At 39.5% G+C, this 23595-nt stretch overlaps 1 protein-coding gene across 5 annotated transcripts in view; it reads right to left on the bottom strand.

The window, feature by feature from the left end:
- The window catches only part of ADAMTS3 (ADAM metallopeptidase with thrombospondin type 1 motif 3), a 321081-nt gene that overhangs the window by 23339 nt on the left and 274147 nt on the right, over positions 1 to 23595 (bottom strand). For all 5 annotated transcript variants that reach the window (XM_062198709.1, XM_062198710.1, XM_062198711.1 and 2 more), the window contains 10 exons: positions 18092 to 18175; positions 16145 to 16301; positions 15307 to 15412; positions 14758 to 14901; positions 14020 to 14152; positions 11634 to 11747; positions 7778 to 7923; positions 6274 to 6449; positions 3992 to 4125; positions 2165 to 2288 (listed from right to left, as the gene is read on the bottom strand). In XM_062198709.1, the coding sequence (XP_062054693.1) occupies positions 2165 to 2288; positions 3992 to 4125; positions 6274 to 6449; positions 7778 to 7923; positions 11634 to 11747; positions 14020 to 14152; positions 14758 to 14901; positions 15307 to 15412; positions 16145 to 16301; positions 18092 to 18175 (1318 nt within the window). The remainder of the gene's footprint in view (positions 1 to 2164; positions 2289 to 3991; positions 4126 to 6273; positions 6450 to 7777; positions 7924 to 11633; positions 11748 to 14019; positions 14153 to 14757; positions 14902 to 15306; positions 15413 to 16144; positions 16302 to 18091; positions 18176 to 23595) is intronic.

Here is a 23595-nt window from a genome sequence, read left to right as displayed (position 1 = left end):
ACACATGCAATGTGTCATGTGTGCCTGAGTATGTAACATACTTAAAATGCCAAGCACAGAAAACAGCTTGATGCCATTTATGGATGCCCATCTTTCTGCAGTTCACTACAACTTACCCAATATATTTCTAGCTTCTCTTGTTTCGGCAAGAGAAATGTTACGAGCTCCTTTGGGTAAAGTGAAAGCGCCTCTCGTCTTCCCTTAAATAGAATGTCTTTAATTAGTGGAGGTTTCGTGTTTATCAGAGTCTTCCTGTTTCATTGACTATTCCATAAGCCATATATATATTTTATTAGATAATATAAAAGTGTTCCATAATTTAATGCAAAGTCAAAATGTATTTATAATAGTTAATGTCAATGAAAGTTAAATAGTCAATGAAAGTAAAGACTAAGCAGGAATTCAATTCAAAATGATGGAGGTGATTTGAAGGTGAATACTTGCAGATTTCATTTTCCAGCAACTTGAATTCTTTATGGCACCTCTTGCTTAAATGTTTCCCTGTTGGAAAAGGTTAATTAGTCTATTGAATGACACTGATGACAACATTACTGCAAAGAAAAGGATGTTGGATTATCTTTGAATAGTTTGTATGACTGATGAATGCTTCTTTAGACCTTGATCTGAAGATTTAGCATAATGGTTTAGGAATCTGAAAAACAGCATCACTGCCCTATATTATTCATGATACAGAATGAATGATTGTGGCAAAGATGTTTTCCTTATATTGATTCACTCTGGAAATAAAACAAATTGATTATTTTACACCCAAGAGAAAACAGCAATTCATAACTCTAATAAAGCAAACAAGCACAGCACATTACTTCACAGAAAGTGGGAGAAAATTCCATTGGATACCACCCAAACCAGTATATATACTGTATGTATAATTCTAATGCTGTTTGCTTTATTAAAATAATCAGCCAGAAACAGCAATATTTGCTTTTTTTATAATTTTCACAGCACGAAACATGGTAATTTACCACACAGGAACAGATAGCAAAGACATCTGTACGTGGAGTAGGGAATGCCTATAAGAAACACATTATAGAACAATCACTTAGCTCTCATTCAGTGTACACCAGAGAGCAATGCTGGTACATGTGGAATCAGCTTGACTCAGGAGGAAGTGGTATAACGGGAGTAACAGAACCATTCCATTTGTATGGAAACCGGCTTTTTATTTTCTTCTCTAAAAGTGAAAATTGCCGCCATGACAATGTCCTTGAACCAAATTTGTTTATTTCTCTTTGTTTTATGCCATTCTTTAAGATACTAAACTGGCAGTGTTTTGAAAGCAGTAAGATATTCTTCTCAAGAAAACACCGCATCAAATTCATCTTTAAATGTTGAATGCCCAGAAACACAAGCTCCATCAGTCCTTATGGAAAAACTGAACAATATTTGTTACACGTTTAAGAAACCATCCAGCAGTAAAGGTTTATATCCAAATCTTTTATGATTATTCAAATGACTATTATGAAACTAATATTTCTGCATATTATTTATTGCATGAAAATAGTTACTCCACTTTTTGAACCTCCAATGTATGTTCAAGTTCAAGCTACTGACATTGTTGCAGGCACAAGAGTTCATATACATGAACAGTGTACCTTAGGGTTTTTTTAAAATCATACTTCAATTTCATCATTTATAAAATTTTTCAAACCATTTGAAATAATTTTACATACTTATGCGTTCATAATTAGGATTCTCTTATTTATAGATTATAAAATTCTTCACATTTAAGATACAAGAATGAAACTACGCTTTATTATAAATTCTATTTAAAATCTCATTTTTTAGAACTCCTTCTCAACAGTTTATTCGCAAGATATTAAAATAAGCATCAATGCTAATAACTATTGCACTTTATATTAAATATGCAAAAGAAATGATAGCACAGATTTTAGCTAATAGACTTTACTTCTTTACTTTTTTTCCTTAACCAAACAGAATTTTTCACCATGGATCCTATGATTGAATTTACTCAAAGTTTATCTTTTAAGGAACTATTAAAAACAAGACAATCTGAATGAACATGAACTGGCTGCTAATTTCTGGGTATGTTTCCTGAGGAAATGTTGTAGTGTGTACTACAAGAAGTCTTAAGAACCGCAAGTGATGGAGAAGGACCCTGAATTCATGAGAGCCCTGGTCTTACCAAGCTTCCTGGGAGTTCTGGTAAATGTCCCCTTCACGGTCCGACAGTGGGAGTTGTCTCCTCCACAGACACCACACTTATCCTCAACCTTGTTAGAACCGATTTCTTTATCACAGCCCACTTTCTGGGGAGAGAAGATGTGAAATGTGGCCAATATGAGTGTGCCAAGTTCAGGTCAGCATCTCAGAGAATGACGAACTATTCATTTAATCACAGCCCATTGGCACTGTGCTTTCTCGGTAGCCATGAGATTTAATACATAGAATCTTTTAAAGAACCGGTGTGAAATCAAATGGCTTGTACTCTGAGGAATAAAGGCTAAATTTTCCTAGTCCAATGAAGTATTTAATCATCAAACCAACACTCAGCACAGGGGAGACAGAAAAAATAAATAAATAAATAAAACCTACAGGCTGCTTTCTCCTTGCTGTTTTCAACTTTAAAAAGGAACAAGAATGCAGTGAATCCTACTTTAGTGCGATCTTTAAACCACCACCTGCAACACCAGCATCCGATTTGAGCAACAGTTCAAGTCCTGGCTGCTCTACTTGTGATCCAGCTCCCTGCTGATGTGCCTGGGAAAACTACAGAGGATGGCTAAAGTGCTTGGGACCCTGTCAACAATGTAGGAGACCCAGATGAAATTCCGGGCTCCTGGCAGCTCCAGTAGTTGAGGCCCTTTGGGGAATGAACCTACAGATGGAAGATCTCTGTCTCTGTAACTCTGCTTTATAATAAATAAACAAATCTCAAGAAAAAAAGTAAAACAGTTGGTGAGGATGGGTGATGAAACTTGATAAGCAGTGTAGACTGGAGAGTGTTTCCAGAATGCAGAGGAGTTCAAATAGCCAGGAAGTTGTATGTTCCTGGATTGTGGGTAGGGAAATCAATATTTAAACCCAAATTTAAACCAAAAGAAAATAAATTTTACAAGACAGGGAAAGAACAGTGAAAGATCTGCATAGAACAGGCTTCAGAAACCTTGAGTCCCGATGGGAATTCACATGTTCATGTTACTGTAATGGGATTTCTGAAGGGTTTCTGGATGGGACAGGTACTCATTGGTCACCAGTATAGGGTGATGACAAGGGGAACTGCTCAGGGAAAATCATAACTGCACATACACTTCATGCATCCGATACTCTGGCAGGTGAAAAGTGAACAAATATGCATACTCTACTTCCAGGGAAACCTGAGTTCAACTATGAAGCATCTGTGAGGAATGAGTATAAACTTTAGTTTTGTGGAGCTGAAAAGAAAATTGACAATACGAACAATGTTTCAGGTAGCAAGGATAATTACATATCAACTTCACTACTAACATGAATAAGAAAAACTGCCATTAAAAAAAAAGATTAAATATGGTATAAAAATGTTGTTTTTGTTCCTCCACTACTTCTGTTATGGAAGGTGAGAAAAGGAGAAAGAAATGTCTTTGTTACTTTTCCAACAAAAGAATACATTTAGCATTGATTTTCTTTAATAAGCTCTTGTATTTTAATACTATATTGCTACTGGTAAAATACTCAAAGCAAATGCATTGTGCCCAATTTTTTAATTCCAAATCTGGATGCATCAGAAAAGGCATCTTTCTGGAAATTAGGAGAACTATTTAACTCTTGATTCTGCCAGGGACCTAATTTTGATTTTAGAAAGCACAGTTTCTCCTAAATTTATTTTTGTTACTGAACTATTCATAGACTCACATTATAATGTGATTTTGCATGTAACATGCAATGTAAAGATGCAAAATATGCAGACAAATGGTAGTAAAAGTACAATTGCATAGCCCTTTAGGAAGCCTTTTGGGAAGTGATGGTAACTCACCACACACTCTCCTCTCACACATATGCTGTATGGATCTTTGTAGGAACAGCGTGTCCCATCATGTACCAGCTGTTTCATATAAGCAACGTCTCCAGTCTCTTTGGATTGACAGTATAGGTGGCATCTTTTCTTGGCTGCATAAGAATCAGGATAAAATTCACTATTTACATAAACTGGAATGTTTGCACATCATTGTATATCTTAAAATACAAAGCTCCAGTGTGGGTTCCAGCATGGGTTTAAAGGAATACTGTGAAATTTAATAAAATAAGAAGAAAAACACCAATACATGGATATGTCATATTTACATTACAGCCACCATGTGATTTGTCATCTAATGTGCAATGCTTAAAAATGATTTATGTACTTGAAATTCAGAGTGCCAGAGAGATTGGGGAGGAGGGAGAAGGAGAGAATCTTACTTCTTGTGGTTCACTCTCCAAAACACCACAACAGATAGGCGGACCAGTCTGAAGCTAGGAGTCAGGAACTCCATCCAGGTCTTCCATGTGGGTGCCAGGAATCCAAGTACTTAAGCCATCATCCACTGCTTCCCAGGCACATTAGAAGGAAGTTGGAGGGGCTGGACCCATGGTTCGCTTGGTTAATCCTCTGCCTGCGGCACCGGCATCCCATATGGGCACCGGGTTCTAGTCCCGGTTGCTCCTCTTCCAGTCTAGCTCTCTGCTGTGGCCCAGGAAGGCAGTGGAGGATGGCCCAAGTGCTTGGGCTCCTGAACCCGCATGGGAGACCAGGAGGAACCACTTGGCTCCTGGCTTCAGACTGGCGCAGCGCCGGCCATAGCAGCCATTTGGGGGGGGTGAACCAATGGAAGGAAGACCTTTCTCTGTCTCTCTCTCTCTCACTGTCTAACTCTGCCTGTCAAAAAAAAAAAAAAAAAAAAAAAGGAAGTTGGATCAGAAAATGGAGCATCTGGGACTTGAATTGGCACTCCAGTATGGCATGCAAGCATTTCATGCAGTGACTTAAGCTTCTGTGACAATATGCTGGTCTCTAAAGTGATATAGTTTTGAGACAGAAAAGGGGCTTTATTAATAATTGAGCAAGCACAGCAAGTGGAAGTGAGGACTGTCCAGCTCTTTAATAAATGAATTCAAAACCACTTTTGTTTTACTGATGATCAGAGCCTGAAAAAGGTTTCTACTGGTTTTCATCCACTCATCTAGCATAGTTTCTGCCTTCTGTAGGATTTTGTTAATTATAGCTTATGTGACTCCCTTCATCAAAATAAATCGGTGCCAGCACTGTGGCACAGCAGGTGAAGCCACAGCTTGCAATGCTGGCATCCCAAATGGGCACTGGTTTGAGTCCTGGCTGCTCCCCTCGCAATCCAGCTCCCTGCTATTGTGCCTGGAAAAGCAGCGGAGGATGGCCCAGGCGCTTGGGCCCCTGCCACCCATGTGGGAGACGTGGAAGAAGCTCCTGGCTTTGGCCTCACTCAGCCCTGGCTTTTGCGGCCATTTGGGGAAGTCAACCAGCAAGTGAAAGATATTCTCTCTCTCTCTCTCTCTCTCTCTCTCTCTACTTCTCTACCTCTGGCTTTCAAATAAACAAATCTTAAAAAAAAATAATAAAAATAAAAATGTCTTCTCAATGCACTGCTACTCTGAATTCTAACATATATTCACCCTTTAAAAACATCTTTAAGCTGAACCCTGTAGCATAGCATATGGTATCAAATAACTATTTTCTTTAACTAATAAAAATAAGAAAAATGGCAATAAGTTGCTATCTGAAGATATTCAACCAAAAATTCACGGGGTAGAAAACATTAAAAGAGAACTTAAAAGCAAAATATCAAAACAGAAGTAAAATCTTAAAAGTATTTTTTAATAAGTAGCTTAAAGTTCAAAGCTAGAATGTCATCAAGTGCCTTCTGTAAATAATGGTTTCTTTTTCTTGGTCCTGGTTCACTGTAGGAGAGCTGTACTTTCCTCTAGCTATTCAGAAAGGAAACACCACGATGATCCAGAAGCATTTCCTTGGAGAGAGATTTCAGCTGAAGCAGGGAATTCAGCCTCTCTCCCAGGCCTAACTTTCTCCTGGGCTTCCCACTGGTGAGGGCGCAGTGCTGTTGGACAGCGTTCATGGTCCACAATGCTCACACTGCTAGAGAACGGAATACTTGGGTCCTATTCTGGGAAACCCAAGAGGATATACCTGTAAGTCCTGCTTCTCCTACGATCCATGGGGACAGGACGAGCAAAGCGTAAGCCCTCCATACTAAGGCCAGGACAGGGAGAAGAGGGTGGGCTACTCACAGTCAGGGTGCTCGTAGGGTAACCAGTGGTGCCTGCTGTTCTGGTATTCAAAGTGGGAGTTTCGCTGCTGGCACTGCTGTGCTCTAAAGTCCTCAAAGTGTTTTTGGCATTCTTCTGTATTACAAAGCTGGTACTCAAAATTAACACCAGGACAATCCTGACCACCATTGATGGGCCTAGAGAAAAGACAACATTGAAAGAGCCCTCGGGCTCCAGTCCAGGGCTTGAAGCTTGCAGACACAGCGCTCGAGGGCAGGAAGCCAGAGCTTCTGTGCTGCCAGTGCACAGTGAATCAACGCAGACTTCCTCATTTCGGTCTCTCCCACAGCACCCTTCTCTCCCTGTTAATACGGGGGTGGCGGGGCAGACTCCAAAACTTGATTTAAATCAGCCTTCCAAACAGTGAATTCAAATGCATAGCAAATGTACATAAAGAAGTGAAAGAGCATGCATATGGACTCAAGAAAAGTATACTTTCTACCATATGTCAACCTCATAACTCCAGCTCAAAGACATTAGATCAAAGCTCTATGCCTCAGTTTCCTCATGTAGAAGATGCAAACACTATTATCCTCCTTAGAATTGTGACAATTAAGCAAATGGTCACATTTAAAGCTCTTAGGCCCTGGGTCACAGTGAACCTTGGCTGTTGCTGTTATTGTGATTATTTGTGTCCCTTCTCCTGATGTGCCCACCATATCTGCCTGTGAAGACAGGTATGTGGCACCTGCCAGTCCTTATAAACACATGACCAAGACCACTGTGTTGCCAGAAACAGAAAAGGCTGCTCCCACCTTAAACCCAGATGAGGAAGAAAGCCCCATGTTTAGTAAGTCAATTACTTATTTTCCCTGAGGAAAATAAAGTTTGTTGAGCACACAATAGAAATTCAATAAATTCAGCCCAAGTGAATGAATGGACACTTTTTCCACAATAGTTCTCTGACCTTCTAGCACAGTCTCTGTTGCTCTGCGTATGCAGAAGCAGTCACCTCCTGCCCAGCAGAGACTGATTCTGTCTGATGGGCACCCTTCTCCCTCAGATGCTCCCCTGTTTCCTGCAGTGCCCAGGGCCTGCTCAGCTCCTTAAAATGAGGGCACTTCAAAAGGTTTGTGGAAAAATAAAATTGTTTTATTTTGGCGCAAAAAATTTTTGAAATTTATGAAAAGGATTTGTCATCTGATATGCATTTTCTAGGAACTTTTTGAAGACTCCTCATATACACAGATTTCAAAATCTTTTCCAGGTGAAGGTGCATTTTTTATACCAAAATAAATTTATCTTTTTGAACTATCTCTGGATTCCCAAACAGCAATTTCTTTAAAAACTCTACTCTTCGTCAGAACTTCTCATCTTCCTCATTGTCTACTCTTCATGAGATTGGTAAATGAAGGTTTGTTTTCAGTCCTGTATGTTACATATAGTTCATCAAACAGAACCCTAAGAACCTAATATACTTTTCTGGTCTGTCCCAAATCATGAGAATTGCAGAGATTATACTCACATGGGATTATTGCACTGGCGTGTTCTGAAACGAACACCAGTTCCGCATGTCCGGGAACAAGAGCCAAATTTCGTCCATGACCCCCAGTTACCATCTTGCTTTTGTTGATTGGCATTCTTCCACATGCAGTGACCCTTATAACACCACTTAGGAAAATGACAAAAAGTAATTGTGAAAATCATGCACACGTGGAAGCTGTGCTGTTATTCAAGAACACTTTTTTGGGGCAGGTATTGTGGTGCAGTGAGTTAAGCCGCCTCCTGTGATGTTGGCATCCCATATGGGTGCTGGTTCGAGTCCCAGCTGCTCCACTTCTCCCAATCCAGCTCTTTGCTCTCCATGTGGGAGACCTGGATGGAGTCCCAGGCTCCTGGTTTTGGTCTGTGCCAGCCCTAGTCTTCAGCCATTTGGGGAGTGAACCTGAGGAAGGAAGACTGATATCTTTCTCTCTCTCTCTCTCCCTCCCACCCTCCCACCTTCCCACCTTCCATAACTCTTTTAAATAAAAAAAATCTTTTTTTAAAAAAAATGGTCTGTCCTGACCATGTAGAGACTTAAACAAAAAAGGAACTCTCTTTTTGAAATCTCCTTTTGTCTTTTCTTTTCCAGGTGAAAAAGCATTTTAAATATCCAAATGCAATGAGACCATTACAATGTCCTATGAGAAGAGTAATTTAGATGTGCATTTTGAAGCATAAATGTGAAAAATGATAACCACTCAGGCAAGTTTTTAAATGAAGCATTCATTAGTGAATCAATAATTTTCCCAGTGCCCAATCTGCACAGAAGTTACTTTTCCATCTTTCATCCATCCAGCTACATTGTACCAGGGTTCTAAAAAATTAACTTTATTTATTTGAAACACAGTGAAAAAGAAAGTGAGAAAGAGAGACAGCCAAAGAAAGATCTTGCATCTGGTGGTTCACTCCCCAAATGCTCCGAACAGCCAGGGCTGCATCAGGCCAAAGCCAGGAGCTGGCAACTCAATCCAGGTCTCCCACATGGGTGGCAGTAACTTGATTACTTGAACCATCACCTGCTGCCCTCCAGGGTATGAATTACCAGGAAGATGGCATAGAGAGTTGGGGTGAAACCTGAACCCAGGCACTCAGATACAGAATTGCAGGTCCCAGGCCGTAGCCTAACCACTGTGCCAAACACCCAATCTTGTATCATGGTGTTTTTGAGAGCAACACGCTCCCCATTAAGATCACATGAAATATATACTTGCATGCTTCAACTTAGAAAGTAATTAACATATCCAAAATATTTCATGTTTCAAAGCACTTATACTTAATGTAAACATTTTTCCTTCACACTGATTCTGAGAGTTAAGTAGGTCAGAAATATGATCTTCACCTTTCAGAACAGGAAAATTGAGACTAGACAGGTTCATCATAGTGTAAGGCCATCTTCCATGAAGCAATTGAGTGTGGCTACTAGGATTCTGATAGTATAGAAGGCAATCTACTATCCAGCACTTACACTATCCAGCAAATAGCAGGTACTCAAACGGTGTTAGCTATTTTGCTTTCAAACATTTTGACCTTCCCCTTTGCACTATAGACAATAAAAGTGGTTCTTAAAAACTCAACATTTGTAAATGTAAATAACAACACAACTATAGCAGGGTACTTCAAAAAGGTTTTTTTTTTTTTTGTATTTTTTAGTTTTAATTTTTTATTTATATGAAAGGAACAAATTTCATGTATTTATTATATATAATTTTAAAAGCATAGTGATAATTCCCGTCCTAACCTTCCTCCCAAGCTCCCACCTTTCCATCTATCTCCTTCCTTATTTTTTCTTCTCATTTTTACAATGACATACTTTCAATTTACTTTATAATCACAAGCTTAACCCACCACTAAGTAAAGAATCCAACAAGTAGAAATATAAAGACCACTGTTCCTTCGGAGTATAGTCAAGGGCTACATTAATCTCCCCTCCCCTCACTCTGTCAAGGTGCCAGACTCAGGTTGCCAAGGTGGAGCACTGGCAACCTCAGTGGGGCAGGTAGCTGGCACCCGGAATGCTGCAGCTCTCTCTCTCTCTCTCTCTGCAGATGGGGAGGCTCCTGGGGCTGGGAGTGGATGCCCTGCACCCTGTGACTGTTGGAATCCTGTGACTGTGTGACAGGGCATGGGGTGTGACTGAGTCTTTGGGCAATCATTGGGTCTGACTTCAAAATGTTTACGGAGAAATGGAATTTAAAGTTTTTGTTGGGGGTTGGCATGGTGGCATAGCGGGTTAAGCCACTGCCTGTAATGCTAGCATCTTACATGGGTGCTGTTCTGGTGCTGGCTGCTCCACTCCTGGGCAGCTCCCTGATAATGTGCCTGAGAAAGCAGATGAAGATGGCCCAAGTGCTAGTCTCCTGCACTCATGCGGGAGACCTGGATAGAGTTCCTGGCTCCTGGATTCAGCCGGGCCCAGTCTTGGACATTGCTGCCATTTGGGGAGTGAACCAAAGAATGAAAGATCCCTCCCTCTCTCTCTCTCTCTAACTCTGCCTTTTAAATAAATAAGTAAATCTTTTGAAAAATAAAAATAAAGTTTACTGTACAGAAATACTTTTGATGTATATACAAAAGGTCAAAATACTCATGGAAATCCACATTATAAAAAAATTATACATGAATTTCAAAAATTTTTGTGCCAAAATAAACATATTTAATTCCACATTCCCACAGACTTTCTGAAGTACCCCTATATTTAGAAGAGTTCAATGTTAAGTGTTAATTCAGGATGTCATTTTTTAATAAAGAATGAACTCATTGTTGCTTTTAGTCAGAAGAACTTTCCCACAGCAAGACACTGTATATAATGTATTTAGCATAGTGCCTCACATAGTGCCAACACTTTATGACAGGCTTTGCTATTAGTATGCACAATTCTCATCAAACGGCAGTTTATACATATTTGGCATGGAGCATTAGAAGAACTGAAAGCTATAGACCTTTGCCAGATGGTGGCCCTGTCTGCAGTATCTGATTTCTCTCCTGGGCCAGGCTCTTCAGTTTGAGTTCTCAGCATGCTTTTGTTTGGGGATCTCTGCCCGTACTTAGTAGCATAGCTGGGCACTCAGCCACTTTCTGAGCATTCAACCCTGACTACACAATTTGAGATTTAAAACCTCTGGGCATCTTTCCCCAGGGAGCAAGGCCAACTCTTCCCAGTTCACATGACTTTATTTCTGGGCAACTTTCACAAGGAATGGGACGCCAGCAAGTAAATCAAATCCCACTAGCAGGGGGCCAGAGTTTCTGTGGAGGCACTTCTTCCGAGTCTATGGGTTGTGGGCTGAATGGAGATCCAATGTATGGGGCCCTAATCTCTGGAATCTGGATGTATTACCTTCTTTAGAAAAGGGACCTATGCAAATGTGACAAGGCATTTTAAGAGGGGAAAACCATTCAGTATCTTTCTGAGAGAGGGATAGAGAGTCTGCATGCTCCGGAGAGGAAGAGGCAATGAGACTATAGGAGGTGGCAGGGGGAGGGGTGCAGCCACCCTAATCTGGAATAGACAAGGGAAACCTTGTCCACGAGGGCCTCTGAGGGCATGTGGCCCTGTTCACTTCCTGATTTGAGCTCCATGACGTTAGTTTTGAACTTCTGGCCTCCAGAACTGGGAGAGAATACATTTCTGTTGTTTTAAGCCATAGATTTGTGGCCATTTGACACAACAGCCACAGGAAACTTTTACACATTTCTAGTGCATGACTGTAAAGAAACCTCCACATAGTTCTATGGTTTTCATGAAAATGACAGCACAACTGCATTCATTATGTTCCAGACTTTTAAAGATTATATAACACAACTTAAACCCTCATTGGGTAAGTATATACACTCACTTTTCCAGCAGAACATTCAGTTCCATCAAGCGGGGGTCCCTTTTTAGTCTTACAGAAGTACGGATTATCAGGATGGCTACACCACAGCTGTTTACATGGGTCAAAGGTTCGGAACTGGAAAAGACAGAATCAAACTCTCATTGGTCTCTCAACTCACATGATATGCACCAATATGATATATTATATGGTTTCTTCATGTCATATTTCTTGTGTATTTTCAAGTTAAGAGCCACAACTGAGAAAAGCTAAGGGAAAAAAATACTACATAAAGGGTCAGACATTTGGCCCAGCAGTTAAGACTCCGTTGGGGAAGCCTGCATCTCACACTGGGATATCAGGGTTTGAGTCGAGCTTTGCTCTTGACTCCAGCTTCCTGCCAATGCATACACTGGGAAGCAGCAGAGATGGCTCAAGTAGTTGGGTTCCTGCCACCCACACAGGAGATCCAGATTGAGTCACCACCTCCTGGCTTTGACTGTACCCAGGCACTGTTACTGGCATTGGAAACCAGTGGATGAGAATTCTGTTCGATTATCTGCCCATCTATATCTGTCTCTCGTATAAATATTTTATTTTAGAAAAGCCAAACAGGGAGTCCAAGATAAAACTTTTTTTTTATTATTGTTACTTTAGAAAAAGCAGAATATTCTGTATTTGGAACACTAACATGGCATTTTCTTTTTTTTTTAATTTATTTTTTAATTTGAGAGAGAGAGAGAGAAATCTTCCATCCACTGGCTCCCCAAATGTCTCTAAAAGCTGGGGTTGGGCCAGACTGAAGCCAAGAGCTAGGAACTTAATCCAGGCTTCCCACGTGGGTGATGGGGACCCAAGTACTTGAGCCATCATCTGCTGCCTCCCACAGTGCAAGTCAGCAGGAAGCTGGATCCGGAGCACAGGCAGGACTGGGACCCAGGCACTCCAACATGGGATGCAGGTATCATAGGCAGCATACTAACCACTGTGCCAAATACTTGTCCCCTTCAAATCTGTTTTTCATAAAACACAATATGACATCCAAATGTTTGTGTATGCGTGTACACATATTTGTGTGCATTTCTTGCTCATCTGTACTTTCCTTCTAAATGTAAACATTCTTTAGATTAAAATAAAAAAAACAGACAACAGTCTATCCACATATTTACTGCCCACGTTGCTAATTAGCCACTGACAGCCTTATGTTCAGATTAGTTTTATTAGTACCCATTTTTAGGCCTGGAGTTGTTTTGATTCTTACTTACAACAGAAATTGTACTTTTCCATGACACTCAACCAACATTTTAGAATTCTCAGATCTAAAACATTAATATGATTGGTTAAGAACTTACAGTATATACTTTATAAGACCAAACAGCTGCATTTGGAAGATTTTAAACAGATTAATTTTTTTTTCTAATAATGAGATTTTCCTCACTATGCACTCATATTCAAGAGTGACATACTAAAAATGTCTTTGAAAACTGCATGTGCGGGCTGGGCTGGGTGAGTGGTCAGCTACACCTTAGGGTGATCAGGTAAGAAGCTAATCTTTTACTGGGACCCCCTTACCAATACCAGTATTACCAGGTCTTTCTCCTAGTTTTGTTGTAACACACAAAGCTTACTTCAATGTATAAAAAAAAAACTTCCCTTTAAAAAATAAACTACTAAAGATCAACATGGAATTGAATGAACTATATTTCCAAACTGAGTAGTTACACAAAGAATGACTTCCATGGGTTCCTTTGAGCATCTGCTATGTGCTTGCATTGTATTAAACACTTTAACTACATTCTCAAATTTAACCCTTACAATAATCCTATGACCTAGATACTACCATAATCCATATATTACATGTGAAGCAACTAAGCCAGAAAGATACATAATGTGTCCAATGTCATACGCTTACCAAGTGTCAGAGCCAGGATATGAACCATATGGCAGCCACATTTCTGATGCCCACCCTTGTATACCATTGGATTCTCTTAAGAAAATATACTAGCACAACCTTCCCTATGATCAGAAATCTGGAATACTGGCCATCAAAGCAATACATGGAAGGCATGAGAATAACATCTGAAGGTCATAAAAACCACGTGGAGAATGAGAGTATAAAGATTTGGAATTGATAGCCTTGTGTGACAGTCCCACTCCCCCATTTACCAGATGTGTGAGTTAAGTTACTTAACTCCTGTAATTTTATACTAAATTTTGTCATCTGCAATTAGGTTTAAATAAGATAATATATATTTAAATAATTTAGCTTTTGCATGTAGCAACATAGCAAACACAAAATAATTGGTTGATGTACTTATACTTGGATCAGTGAGTCTGCAAAGCTTTCTGAAGAGGAGCTACATAATTACATTTCAAGATGTAAAGTCCAAGTTGACTATGAGTGACGTACCGCAGTGCACATTTTATAACCAACACCAAAATCAAAACGACATTGCTCGTCCATAGAATAATTTATTCCAGGAAGTTCCGGGAGTTTGGGCCAGTCATGTTCAAAAGGGTCATCAAGGAGACAGTCATAGGAGCTGTAAAAAGGAAAACATGGCATGTAGTTCAATGTTCACCTTTTAAAATTAAGTCCTAATAGAAAAGTACTCTTGGGGATTGCCATCAGATCAACAAAGCAAGTTCAGAAATGCATGCATTTTGAGGTTTCCTGTTACATTTCCAATTAGAAAAAAGAGATTTTATTCTTATTGAACCCAGAAAAGTGAGCCAAGTGTGATTCAGGAAGGCAGTAGTGCTAGGATACTCTTCTGATGTTACTACCTAACCATCACATGGTGTGGCAGAGCAGATCCTAACACCCATACTGTAGCAGAAAGGTAGAATAATTTGAAGGAATCCATGGTCATCTTCCCATCCTTAACTCAAGCTTGGCCATTACACAAAGATGCCATGAGGAATTTACATCATGGTTGAAAATGCACTTTGATTCTAGGCTTATCGCTTGAAGTAATGTGATTACATTATGGAATTGTGCCAAATGCTCTGAGTTATGGGAAACCGCTTATAAGTAACAGCAGTTTTCACTGGCTGGAGATTTTGTCATGGCCAAGATCCTAAGAGTCAGTGTCAGGTCTGCAGTGTACAAGATCCAAGCACTCAGGTCATGCATCAGGGCACCTACTGGATGTATCTTTTCAGTTCTTGACCACTGCATCGGGACCAGTGGTAACGATGAAAGGCCGCTTGCACCAAGGGAGCCATGACACTGCCCATAGCAGTCTCATCACCGCACCTGTTGCCTTGTCCATCGTGCTCCATTCCCAAGCTAGAACACAAAGAAGATCCCAGGGGGAAGAATCAGAAGGCTGCAGCTTTTCTTTCTCTTTTTGAAAAATAAAAACTAGAACTGGGAGATTGATTTTTTTAAGCCAACATGGCTTCCATGGAGAAGCCAGTCTCTGAAATTGGTGACAATCTGATAAAAACGCCCTGCTTATTCTATAGCTCTGCAAAGCACAGTTCTGTGAGCTGGACTTGCTCATTGTGTTTCAGTGCATGACTTCTTTGTTGATTTCAACTCCTCACACTTGGCAAGGGAAGGGAATTGCACGCTGGCATGCATTCTGCCCAAAGTGCAAACAATACGGGGAGGAACAGGAATTTTTTTTTTTTTTTTTTTTTTTTTTTTTTTTTTTTTTTTTTTGCTTTGTAGCTGTCAACAGTGACTTACACATGGCCAGTTTCATGGGCAACTACAAAGGCAGATGAAAACCCATCCTCATGATTTAGGGTACAACTTCTCACTGGATGACACATGCCTGTGACTGGAGCATATCCTGCAGAGAATAACAATCACTTTTATTTTCATTTTATGAGAAAACCCATTAAGAATTTCTACTGGACCTTTGCCTGCTGGGGGGGGTGGGGACAGCTTTTCAGGAAACAGGAGCAGTACTGTGTGCCTGCTAACATTGTGCCACATTCTCTTGGGAAAGCCACAGGTAATAGGCTCTAAAAAGATTTATTGGGTCTGCATTTTCTCTTTTCCTAAAGAAGGAGCTTCTGGGGTTACCGTTCTGTTCTTCCCACCAGCTAAGCCCTGTCATTCTGTTGTAGTAAATGGTCCTTCATATCGTGATACTGATGATGGAGCCAGAAATTCCATCCACAGTGAAACGAAAATCACCCCCTCTGCTTTTTCCAAAGTCCACATCAGAATATATTAGGTAAATGCAAGCTGACTTTGGAAGAAAGCTCTTTGGCTGCAGTCACTGGTTCAGTATCTCTTTGCTCATCGCAAGCACTTAGGGGAAGCCACACTGCATCGAAAGTACCCTGTTAATACCCAAACTGTGCATCCTTACTTTAAAGGCAAGTACAATACATTGTGGTATTTAAGTGATATTTAACATTATGCTTTCCACAGAAGTCAGTGAAAGCCATCGAAAGAATGCATGCCTGGCTCATTTGTGGTGGTGGGGATCAAAACATTTGAACAGCCAGCCTGATTTAGGATTACTTCTGAAGTCATGTCCTTAAGTGTGTCTTCTACAAATTAATGGCAATACCTTGCATTCCTGCTGGCCCAAAGTCTTGCCTCGTTAAGAAAATCGCATGATCATGGTGTTCAGAGTGGTTGGGATCCGATTTTTGTTGTTGGCAAGCCCAGCGACATACATTCTCCAAGCTCCTGGATGGGTTTCCCCTTTCTATGAGGCTGATGGACTAGGAGGAAATAATATGTTAAAGACACTTTTGACATTTCCCCAAAGATGCCTCTTAGTAACTTTCTCTGAGGTTGAAATTTGGGGTTACTGTACTTTAATAATGATGAAGTAATATTGGACTGATACCTGGGTTTGGAAAATTGTACATGTCACTCAAGATAATTTTTATGATTATTAATATTACCTGTGCAAAAGTTAACTGGCACCATTTATGAAATTGTCTGATGTTGAAATTGCTGTTGTGAGATAACTCAATGTTAATTATTTCAGCAAGGATTTTAATAGTCTAAAATATTTTGCTTAGATATTTAGTTTCATAGATATTAAGAAGAAAAATGTTGGGAAAGATTCTGGCATGGGACTTTTTCCAGAGATAGGAAAGTACAAGATCTTAGTTAAAATTGTTGTGCATTTTCTGGTGCAGAATTAATTAACATGTGGGAAGAATAAATTTTTCCATGAGCTGGCAAAGCTGGTCAACTTTATGTGGAGCAGTCAAGTTATGTGATTTTCAAACTGTAAATTAAAAAAAAAAACTATTTTAACCTCATGAGAATATAATAAGGAGGGTGCACTCTCATCTTGCAGTTCTGAAAGACAGTATCAAGTTCCTTAGTATATTGCTTCTATTTCATTATGGTCAGGAGTTAAAAGTTCAGAGGGGAGAAGGGGCTCAACCATCAAAACCGAGGAGCCACACTTCTCAGAGTTCTGATGGAATGAGAAATTAAGCTTGGAACCCAATATTAGTCCCTGCTTGGCTGACAGGCTGAGAGCTTTGTTATAATTCAGTAAATGTTATTATCAGTGTTTACATTCTTAATAAAAATAGCTTGATTTGTTACATGCTGATTGCATTCTTCTCCAAACAAATAATGTTAAAAACTGAAACTGATTAACATGCCCAGCTGGAGTTAACTTGTATTCCTCTTTAGCAACATAAAGTAGGTCAGGTTTATGGGATAAACTAAAGGTCAATGACACCCTATCATTAGAAAATGGTAAGTGGATGTTTAATATACTCATATCACGAAATGCAAACACATGGTTTTTTCCTGTTTCCCAATTGCATAAATCCATTAAAATTTCATAATCAAGAGAATTAATTATAGGACAGGGACATGTTATTTTAAACATCAAGAAAATTTACAAGTTAGTTATTCCCCCTGTACTTCCTCCTCAATGGGAGAGACCTCTTTATCTCCAAAAACAGAGCTACATCCTAGCACCATTTTAAAGCCAGGTAAACTCAACAAAGGTAATGAAATTTGGATGTATTTTTTTTGCTGTTTTCAAAAAGATGACAATTCTTTTAAATGAAAAATATTTACTGTGCTCCACTTCTCTGTAAAACGCTGTTTTTAACAAATCAGGAGAAACCAAAGGTCTATGTCATCTTTCTTTACTGACATATTCCAAGTACCTAGACAACATATGCCACATAATAGGCACGTATAGACATTTTGAAAGTACAATGAATCACAAACTTGATAATGAGAGGAAAAGGCGATTCTCTGTCCTCACAATGAAATCCAAATGTGTTCCTTCTTATGGCTTTTCTTGAAGTCAAGATGTCTACCTCACCATTAGAGTAAATCAGTAAACAGGGCAAAAATAATTCATTGCTTGAATTTGGAGAGCCCTGCTGACTGGCACTTCCTCCTCCTCAGTTCAGAGCCACCTGGAGTCTACTTAGGACACATGGCAGTTCCAGCTTCAGCAATTCAGTCTTCTGTCTACTCACCCAGTCCCCAGTGTTCATGGCTAACATATTTCAAGACCTTTTACCTTTGCATAGCCCAGCATTATCATGCGCACCAGCACCACATTGATATGCACTCCGAGGGACTCATCATGGTAAATTTCATTCACCTGAAACAAAGCAAATCATTGCTAGAAGGAAGAGGACACAAAGGAATTCATGGGACATGCAATACCAGAGGGATTAGCCATGGAATCCCAGTAGTAGAGTCAGAGGATTATTTTTAATTTTCTTTAAGCTGAACCCGGAAATGAAGTCATTTACCTTTAGTTTGGGGAACAATCCTGGGATAGGTGCATTACTGATTTTGTAGGTGCCACTGGGAGGTGCACATGCAGATCATAATCAGAAAGGACTTCATTCGACCACTGTAGTGTTAAGAGTCTGTGTGTAATTTGCTTACAACATTTAGCTAAAGCAACTGCAGGAGGGTACCTAGTAAATCCTCTGCTAGCCCATGAGTCACTGCAGCCATGATGGAGACAATCAGGACAGGCATTTCCCACTGGTGCTCACACACCAGGGGTATGGTGTGTGGGTGACAGGAGTCCTTGCCTTTAGGGTCTGGTCTGTACACAGGAACTGTGATGGCCTATCTGTATGGCAATGAGAAAGCAGTCCTTCTAGTACCCCTCCAGGAGCAGAAAAGCAGCTGGAACAATTATTATTATTATTATTATTTTGTTTAGAAGTCCTATAAGAAAGACGCCCTTCAATATTCAAGTCTCTAGTGTAAGAGGTAGGTGTTTGGCACAGCAGTTGGGTCACAGGCTGAGATGCCTGAATCTCACATCTGAGTACCCTGAGTACCTGTTTTGAATCCTGGCTCCTGAGCTCCCAGTCCATCTTCCTGCTAACACACACCCTAGAAAGCAGCAAGTGCAAGCCTCAATTACCTGTGTCTCTGCCACCTATATGGGAGATTTGGATTGAGTTCTTGGCTCCTCACTTTTGCCTGGCCCAGCAACGGCTGTTGTAAGCATTTGGGGAGTAAACCAATAGTTGGAAGATCTGTCAGTCTTTCAAATAAAATTATAAGTTTTAAAAAAGATGATTACCATTCCTTAAAACAGGAACAAATTACTAAGAGGACTGTACAAGTACACAGTAGGTGAATGTCAGCACTGGATACGACTCAGAAGAGCAAAAGTTGGGATAGGCTAGAAATGAAGACACTCCATGGGACACCTGCATGCCGCACCAGAGTGCTTGGATTGGAGTTCGGCTCTGCTTCCATTTCAGCTTGCTGGTAACACATACTCAGAGAAGCAGCAGGTGATGGTTGCCATACTTGGCTTCCTGTCATCCATATAGGATACCCAGATTGAGTACCTGGCTCCTAACTCCAGCCTGGCTCAGCCCTGGCCTTTACACACTTGGGGAGTGAGCTAGTAGATGAAAGCTTGGTCTGTCTCTCCACCTCTCTAATAAATAAAAAACAAATTCTTCTTCAAATAGAAGAGTAAAGTTAAATCATTGTGGTTTACTTAACTTTTAAAGTTAGGCTTACATTTCTAAAAGCGATTTTACACTTTAAAATAATACATATTGGAAATAAAGCAAACTCAGGGCTCTTAGTTCCAACTCTATTTTATACAGATGAGGAATATGAAGTCAGCAGAGATCAATTGGCATGCAGAAATCACAGTTATTCAAAGATATGGATCTAAAGTAGACTATAATGATATATTCTGACTAAGCTACTGCAAAATGAATGCAAGTAAATAATGTTGAACAACTTGGTATATACTAGCAGGAATGAGAAAGGTAGAGTTGGTTGGTTAGGTTACAAAGTTCTTAGCTGTTCCCAAAGAACAAGTACTCCACATTTGTCACAATAGCTAAACGAAAAATAAAAAAAGTCATTGAAATTTGACTTGAGATTCAGGAGATTTTGACAGTAGGTCTAGCAAACCTAAGGCTTGCAAAGGAAAGACAGGCATAATCCCATATAGACGCCTTAAAAGAAATCTAAATCAAGAATGCTCTAATAAAGGAAATTTGTAAGTAGTAAAATTTTACTTCCCCCACTGACCAACAGAAAGACTGAGAAATCTCAATTGAATGTTTCAAGAGTTCAACGTGACAGAACAGAACACTTTAAGCAACCAAGGCCTCAAATGCCAACTGAAGGCGCATTTACTGCCTTTATAGGTGGCATTAAAAAAAAAAAAAAAGAGAGAATAGTGAAGATGAAGGTACAAAAAACCCAAGACTATATTAACAATGACAAACTGGGGAGTATGTGCTGAGAAATTAAGATGTTCCTGTCCCACATCTGAGGTCTGGCTCTCAGTTCAAGCTCCTTACTTCAGCTTCCTACCAATGTATACACTCAAACACAGTAGTGAAGGCTCGGGAAACTGGGATCCTGCCACTCATCTGGGAGACTTGGATTATGTTTCCAACTCTTGGCACCAGCCCAGCTCTGGCCATTGCAGGCATCTAGGGAACTGAACAAGCAGATGGGAGCTCTCTTTTCTCTGCATCTCAAATAAATTTTAAAAAATTTGAAAAAATAAATGGATCAAAATATTTTTAAAATGACATAGTTCAACAAGAGACAATGTATTGTTAAGTGGAAAAATGCATATATAAACATTTAAAAACCTACTCACACACACGTGCGCCCACACACAGGGAAAATGGTGAGGTTTAATACCTGTATGAAGTATGCCAAGTAGTTACAAAAAAGAAAAGAATATTTGTAGTGAGCTCTTGTTTGCATAGGTGTGCAGGGGAAGGTACCTAACACCCAAATCCTCCCATTCTAGGTTATAGAGCACCTGCAGGATTGAGTTCATTTCTCTATGCTAGTCTTTCAGAGAGGTGTTTGACAAATATGAATAGATTCAGAGAAGAACAAATAACAAGATGCCCAGAAAATGTTTCAGGGAATGAGTAAGTGGAGGGACATGTTGGTTACCAGCCTGCACATTAGACATGGTCTCAGGAAAATCCTTGCCTGATCCCTCTTTGCCTGTGAGATTTCATCATTAAGAAATGGCTTCACACAATTATGGCATGTTTTTAGTTGAATGTGGTTGAAAAGTAAAAGCATTTGATACATATTTTTTAAAACTTTGAGAGCAATGCTAGTAAATGAACAAAATTTAAGAACACTAAAAGTTAATAAAGTTAGGTTGGAAAAGTAGGCTAATGTCTGGAGAAGAGGAGTGACAGAGGGTAGAAGGCACAGCCCTTACAGAATAGCAGTGATGACCAGACGACTATACTGTCACATTTATAACACATACATATATGTAACATGAGAAATCTTAGAATATAACATTAAGAAAAAGTGGTAAACATGACAAACAGCTTGTGATATGAGTTAGTGTGAAATGTCTAGGAATCACTCAAAATTAGTGAATTCATCTGTACTTGCAATTTTAAAAATCAACACATGCCAAGGAAATATGATGGACAAAATTCTTGTTCCCAGTAGCAACACTACATTAAAAAATCAATGAAAAGACACTTTGAAATGTAAATTTACCATTTACCAAAAGAAAAATATCATTTAACAGAAATGACTATTACGCTAGGTTAATTAGAAAAAGGGGGCTTGAGTGAAACCAAAATCAGCTATGAAATGTTCTCAGACACAGCATACGGTTTGGAAACAGGGTGTAGGCAAGTTATTCTGGATAGGAATAATCAAATATAAAACTCCTGTTATAAACAAAAGTATTCTTTCCATGGGACATACTATTTTACAAAGCACTAGATCTTATCATTGTGATTTTCAAAGCTTACAAGAATTGGTTCCAATTTTTTTTGAAGATTTTATTTATTTATTTGAGAGGTAGAGTTACGGATAGAGAGAGGGAGAGACAAAGGTCTTCCATCCACTGGTTCATTCCCCAAATGGCTGCAATGCCAGAGCTGAGATGATCCGAAGCCAGGAGCCAGGAGCTTCCTCTGGGTCTCCCACATAGGTGCAGGGGCCCAAGCACTTGAGCCATCTTCTACTTCTTTCCCAGGCTATAAGTAGAGAGCTGGATTGGAAGAGGAGCAGCCAGGCATGAACCTGCACACATATGGGATGCTGGCACCACAGGGGGAGGCTTATCCTATTATGCCACAGTGCTGGCCCCATGGCTCCTATTTCTTATTCACTTTTTAAAATGCTCTTAGTAACCTGGTGGAAGTTCATCTTTCCAGGACTTATCAATGCTAGAGATGCAGTGTATACACTCTGAGACGCATAGGGTTTGACAAGTGTTGGAGGAATAACCTAACACTAATAAGATTCCACCTCCTGGATTCTGGTCCCAGTTCTGTCACTGATAATAAGCAAGGCCAAGGGTTGGTCATTCAACCTCTCTGAGCCTAGGTTTTCTCTTTGGCAAATTTTAATCACACTTGCTCTGCCTGCTTCACAGGGTTATCACCCAAATCAAACAAGATGCCTCATAAATGCACAAAGCAAAATACAAAGTACTTTAGCATCTCTCCACCAACTCATGCAAAAAATTTTAAAGATTTTTAGATATAGTTTCAGAATACACTTCATTGGTCCCATCAGATTTTCACTAAAAGACATGTCAGGACTCTTCAATTTGAAATTTGTTAAACCTCAATCAATAAAAGATGTAAATTGTAAGGAGGAATAGGCATCTAGCCTAGTGGTTAATATGTTCACTTCTCATCTGAATACTTAGGGTTGAGTCCCAGCGCCAGCTACCAATTTCAGCTTCCTACTAATCAGATTCTGGAAGGCAGCGGGTGATGGCACAAGTAGTAGGTCCCTGCTACCCTGGCTCCTGGCTTTGGCTATGGTTTTCGACCTGCTCCAGTTAGTGGGATCATTTGGGGGAGTGAACTAGTGATGGGAGCTCTATACCTGATTGTCTCTCTGTCATTCTATTTTTTTTTTAATTATCAAGAAAATTATAGAAAAGTAATTTGACACTTTTTTTCAAAGTCAGTCTAGATGGTGTAGGAAAGCTCATTCCAGCAGATGGCAGTGTGCACACTTCAGAGAGGGAAGACAGACAGCTACTTAAAACACCTGGACAATATTTACACCCTGGTTGGTATGTCTAACTCTTCCACTATTTACACATACAAAAAATAACTTCCTTGAAATTAAAAATATTATTACATCCCAAGACAAATGCTAAATTTTCTATGTTTATGCATTTGACTCTACAAAGCAAAGGAAAATACTGTAAAATAATCTTCAGATTTTTTTTTTCATGTCATCTGGTTACAATACAATATAAAAGACCTGTAGAAACCCACATGATTTTGCTGTTTTTAGGTCTCAGTAATGTACATATAGAAATAACTAAAAGTATCTCAAAATGAACTAACAACTTGGACTGTCATGATGGCTTAAATAATATTTGTTAAAGTATTTTTACTATTTTTAATAGCAAGTTAATTTTTCTGAAGTAACAGCAAAGTTAACAACCAACAAAAACAGCAGCTAATATTATATAGACCTTTCCAGGTTCTAGACCTGGTTTTCAACATTATATAAATTCAAGTAAACCCTGCAGAAGCCTTAGATGGAGATCCA

This window comes from Lepus europaeus, chromosome 8 (assembly GCF_033115175.1).
Source record: "Lepus europaeus isolate LE1 chromosome 8, mLepTim1.pri, whole genome shotgun sequence".
In the NCBI taxonomy this organism is placed as follows: Eukaryota; Metazoa; Chordata; class Mammalia; order Lagomorpha; family Leporidae; genus Lepus; species Lepus europaeus.
The sequence above is the reverse complement of the archived record's forward strand: the minus strand, read 5'-3'. Positions and strand labels throughout refer to the sequence as shown.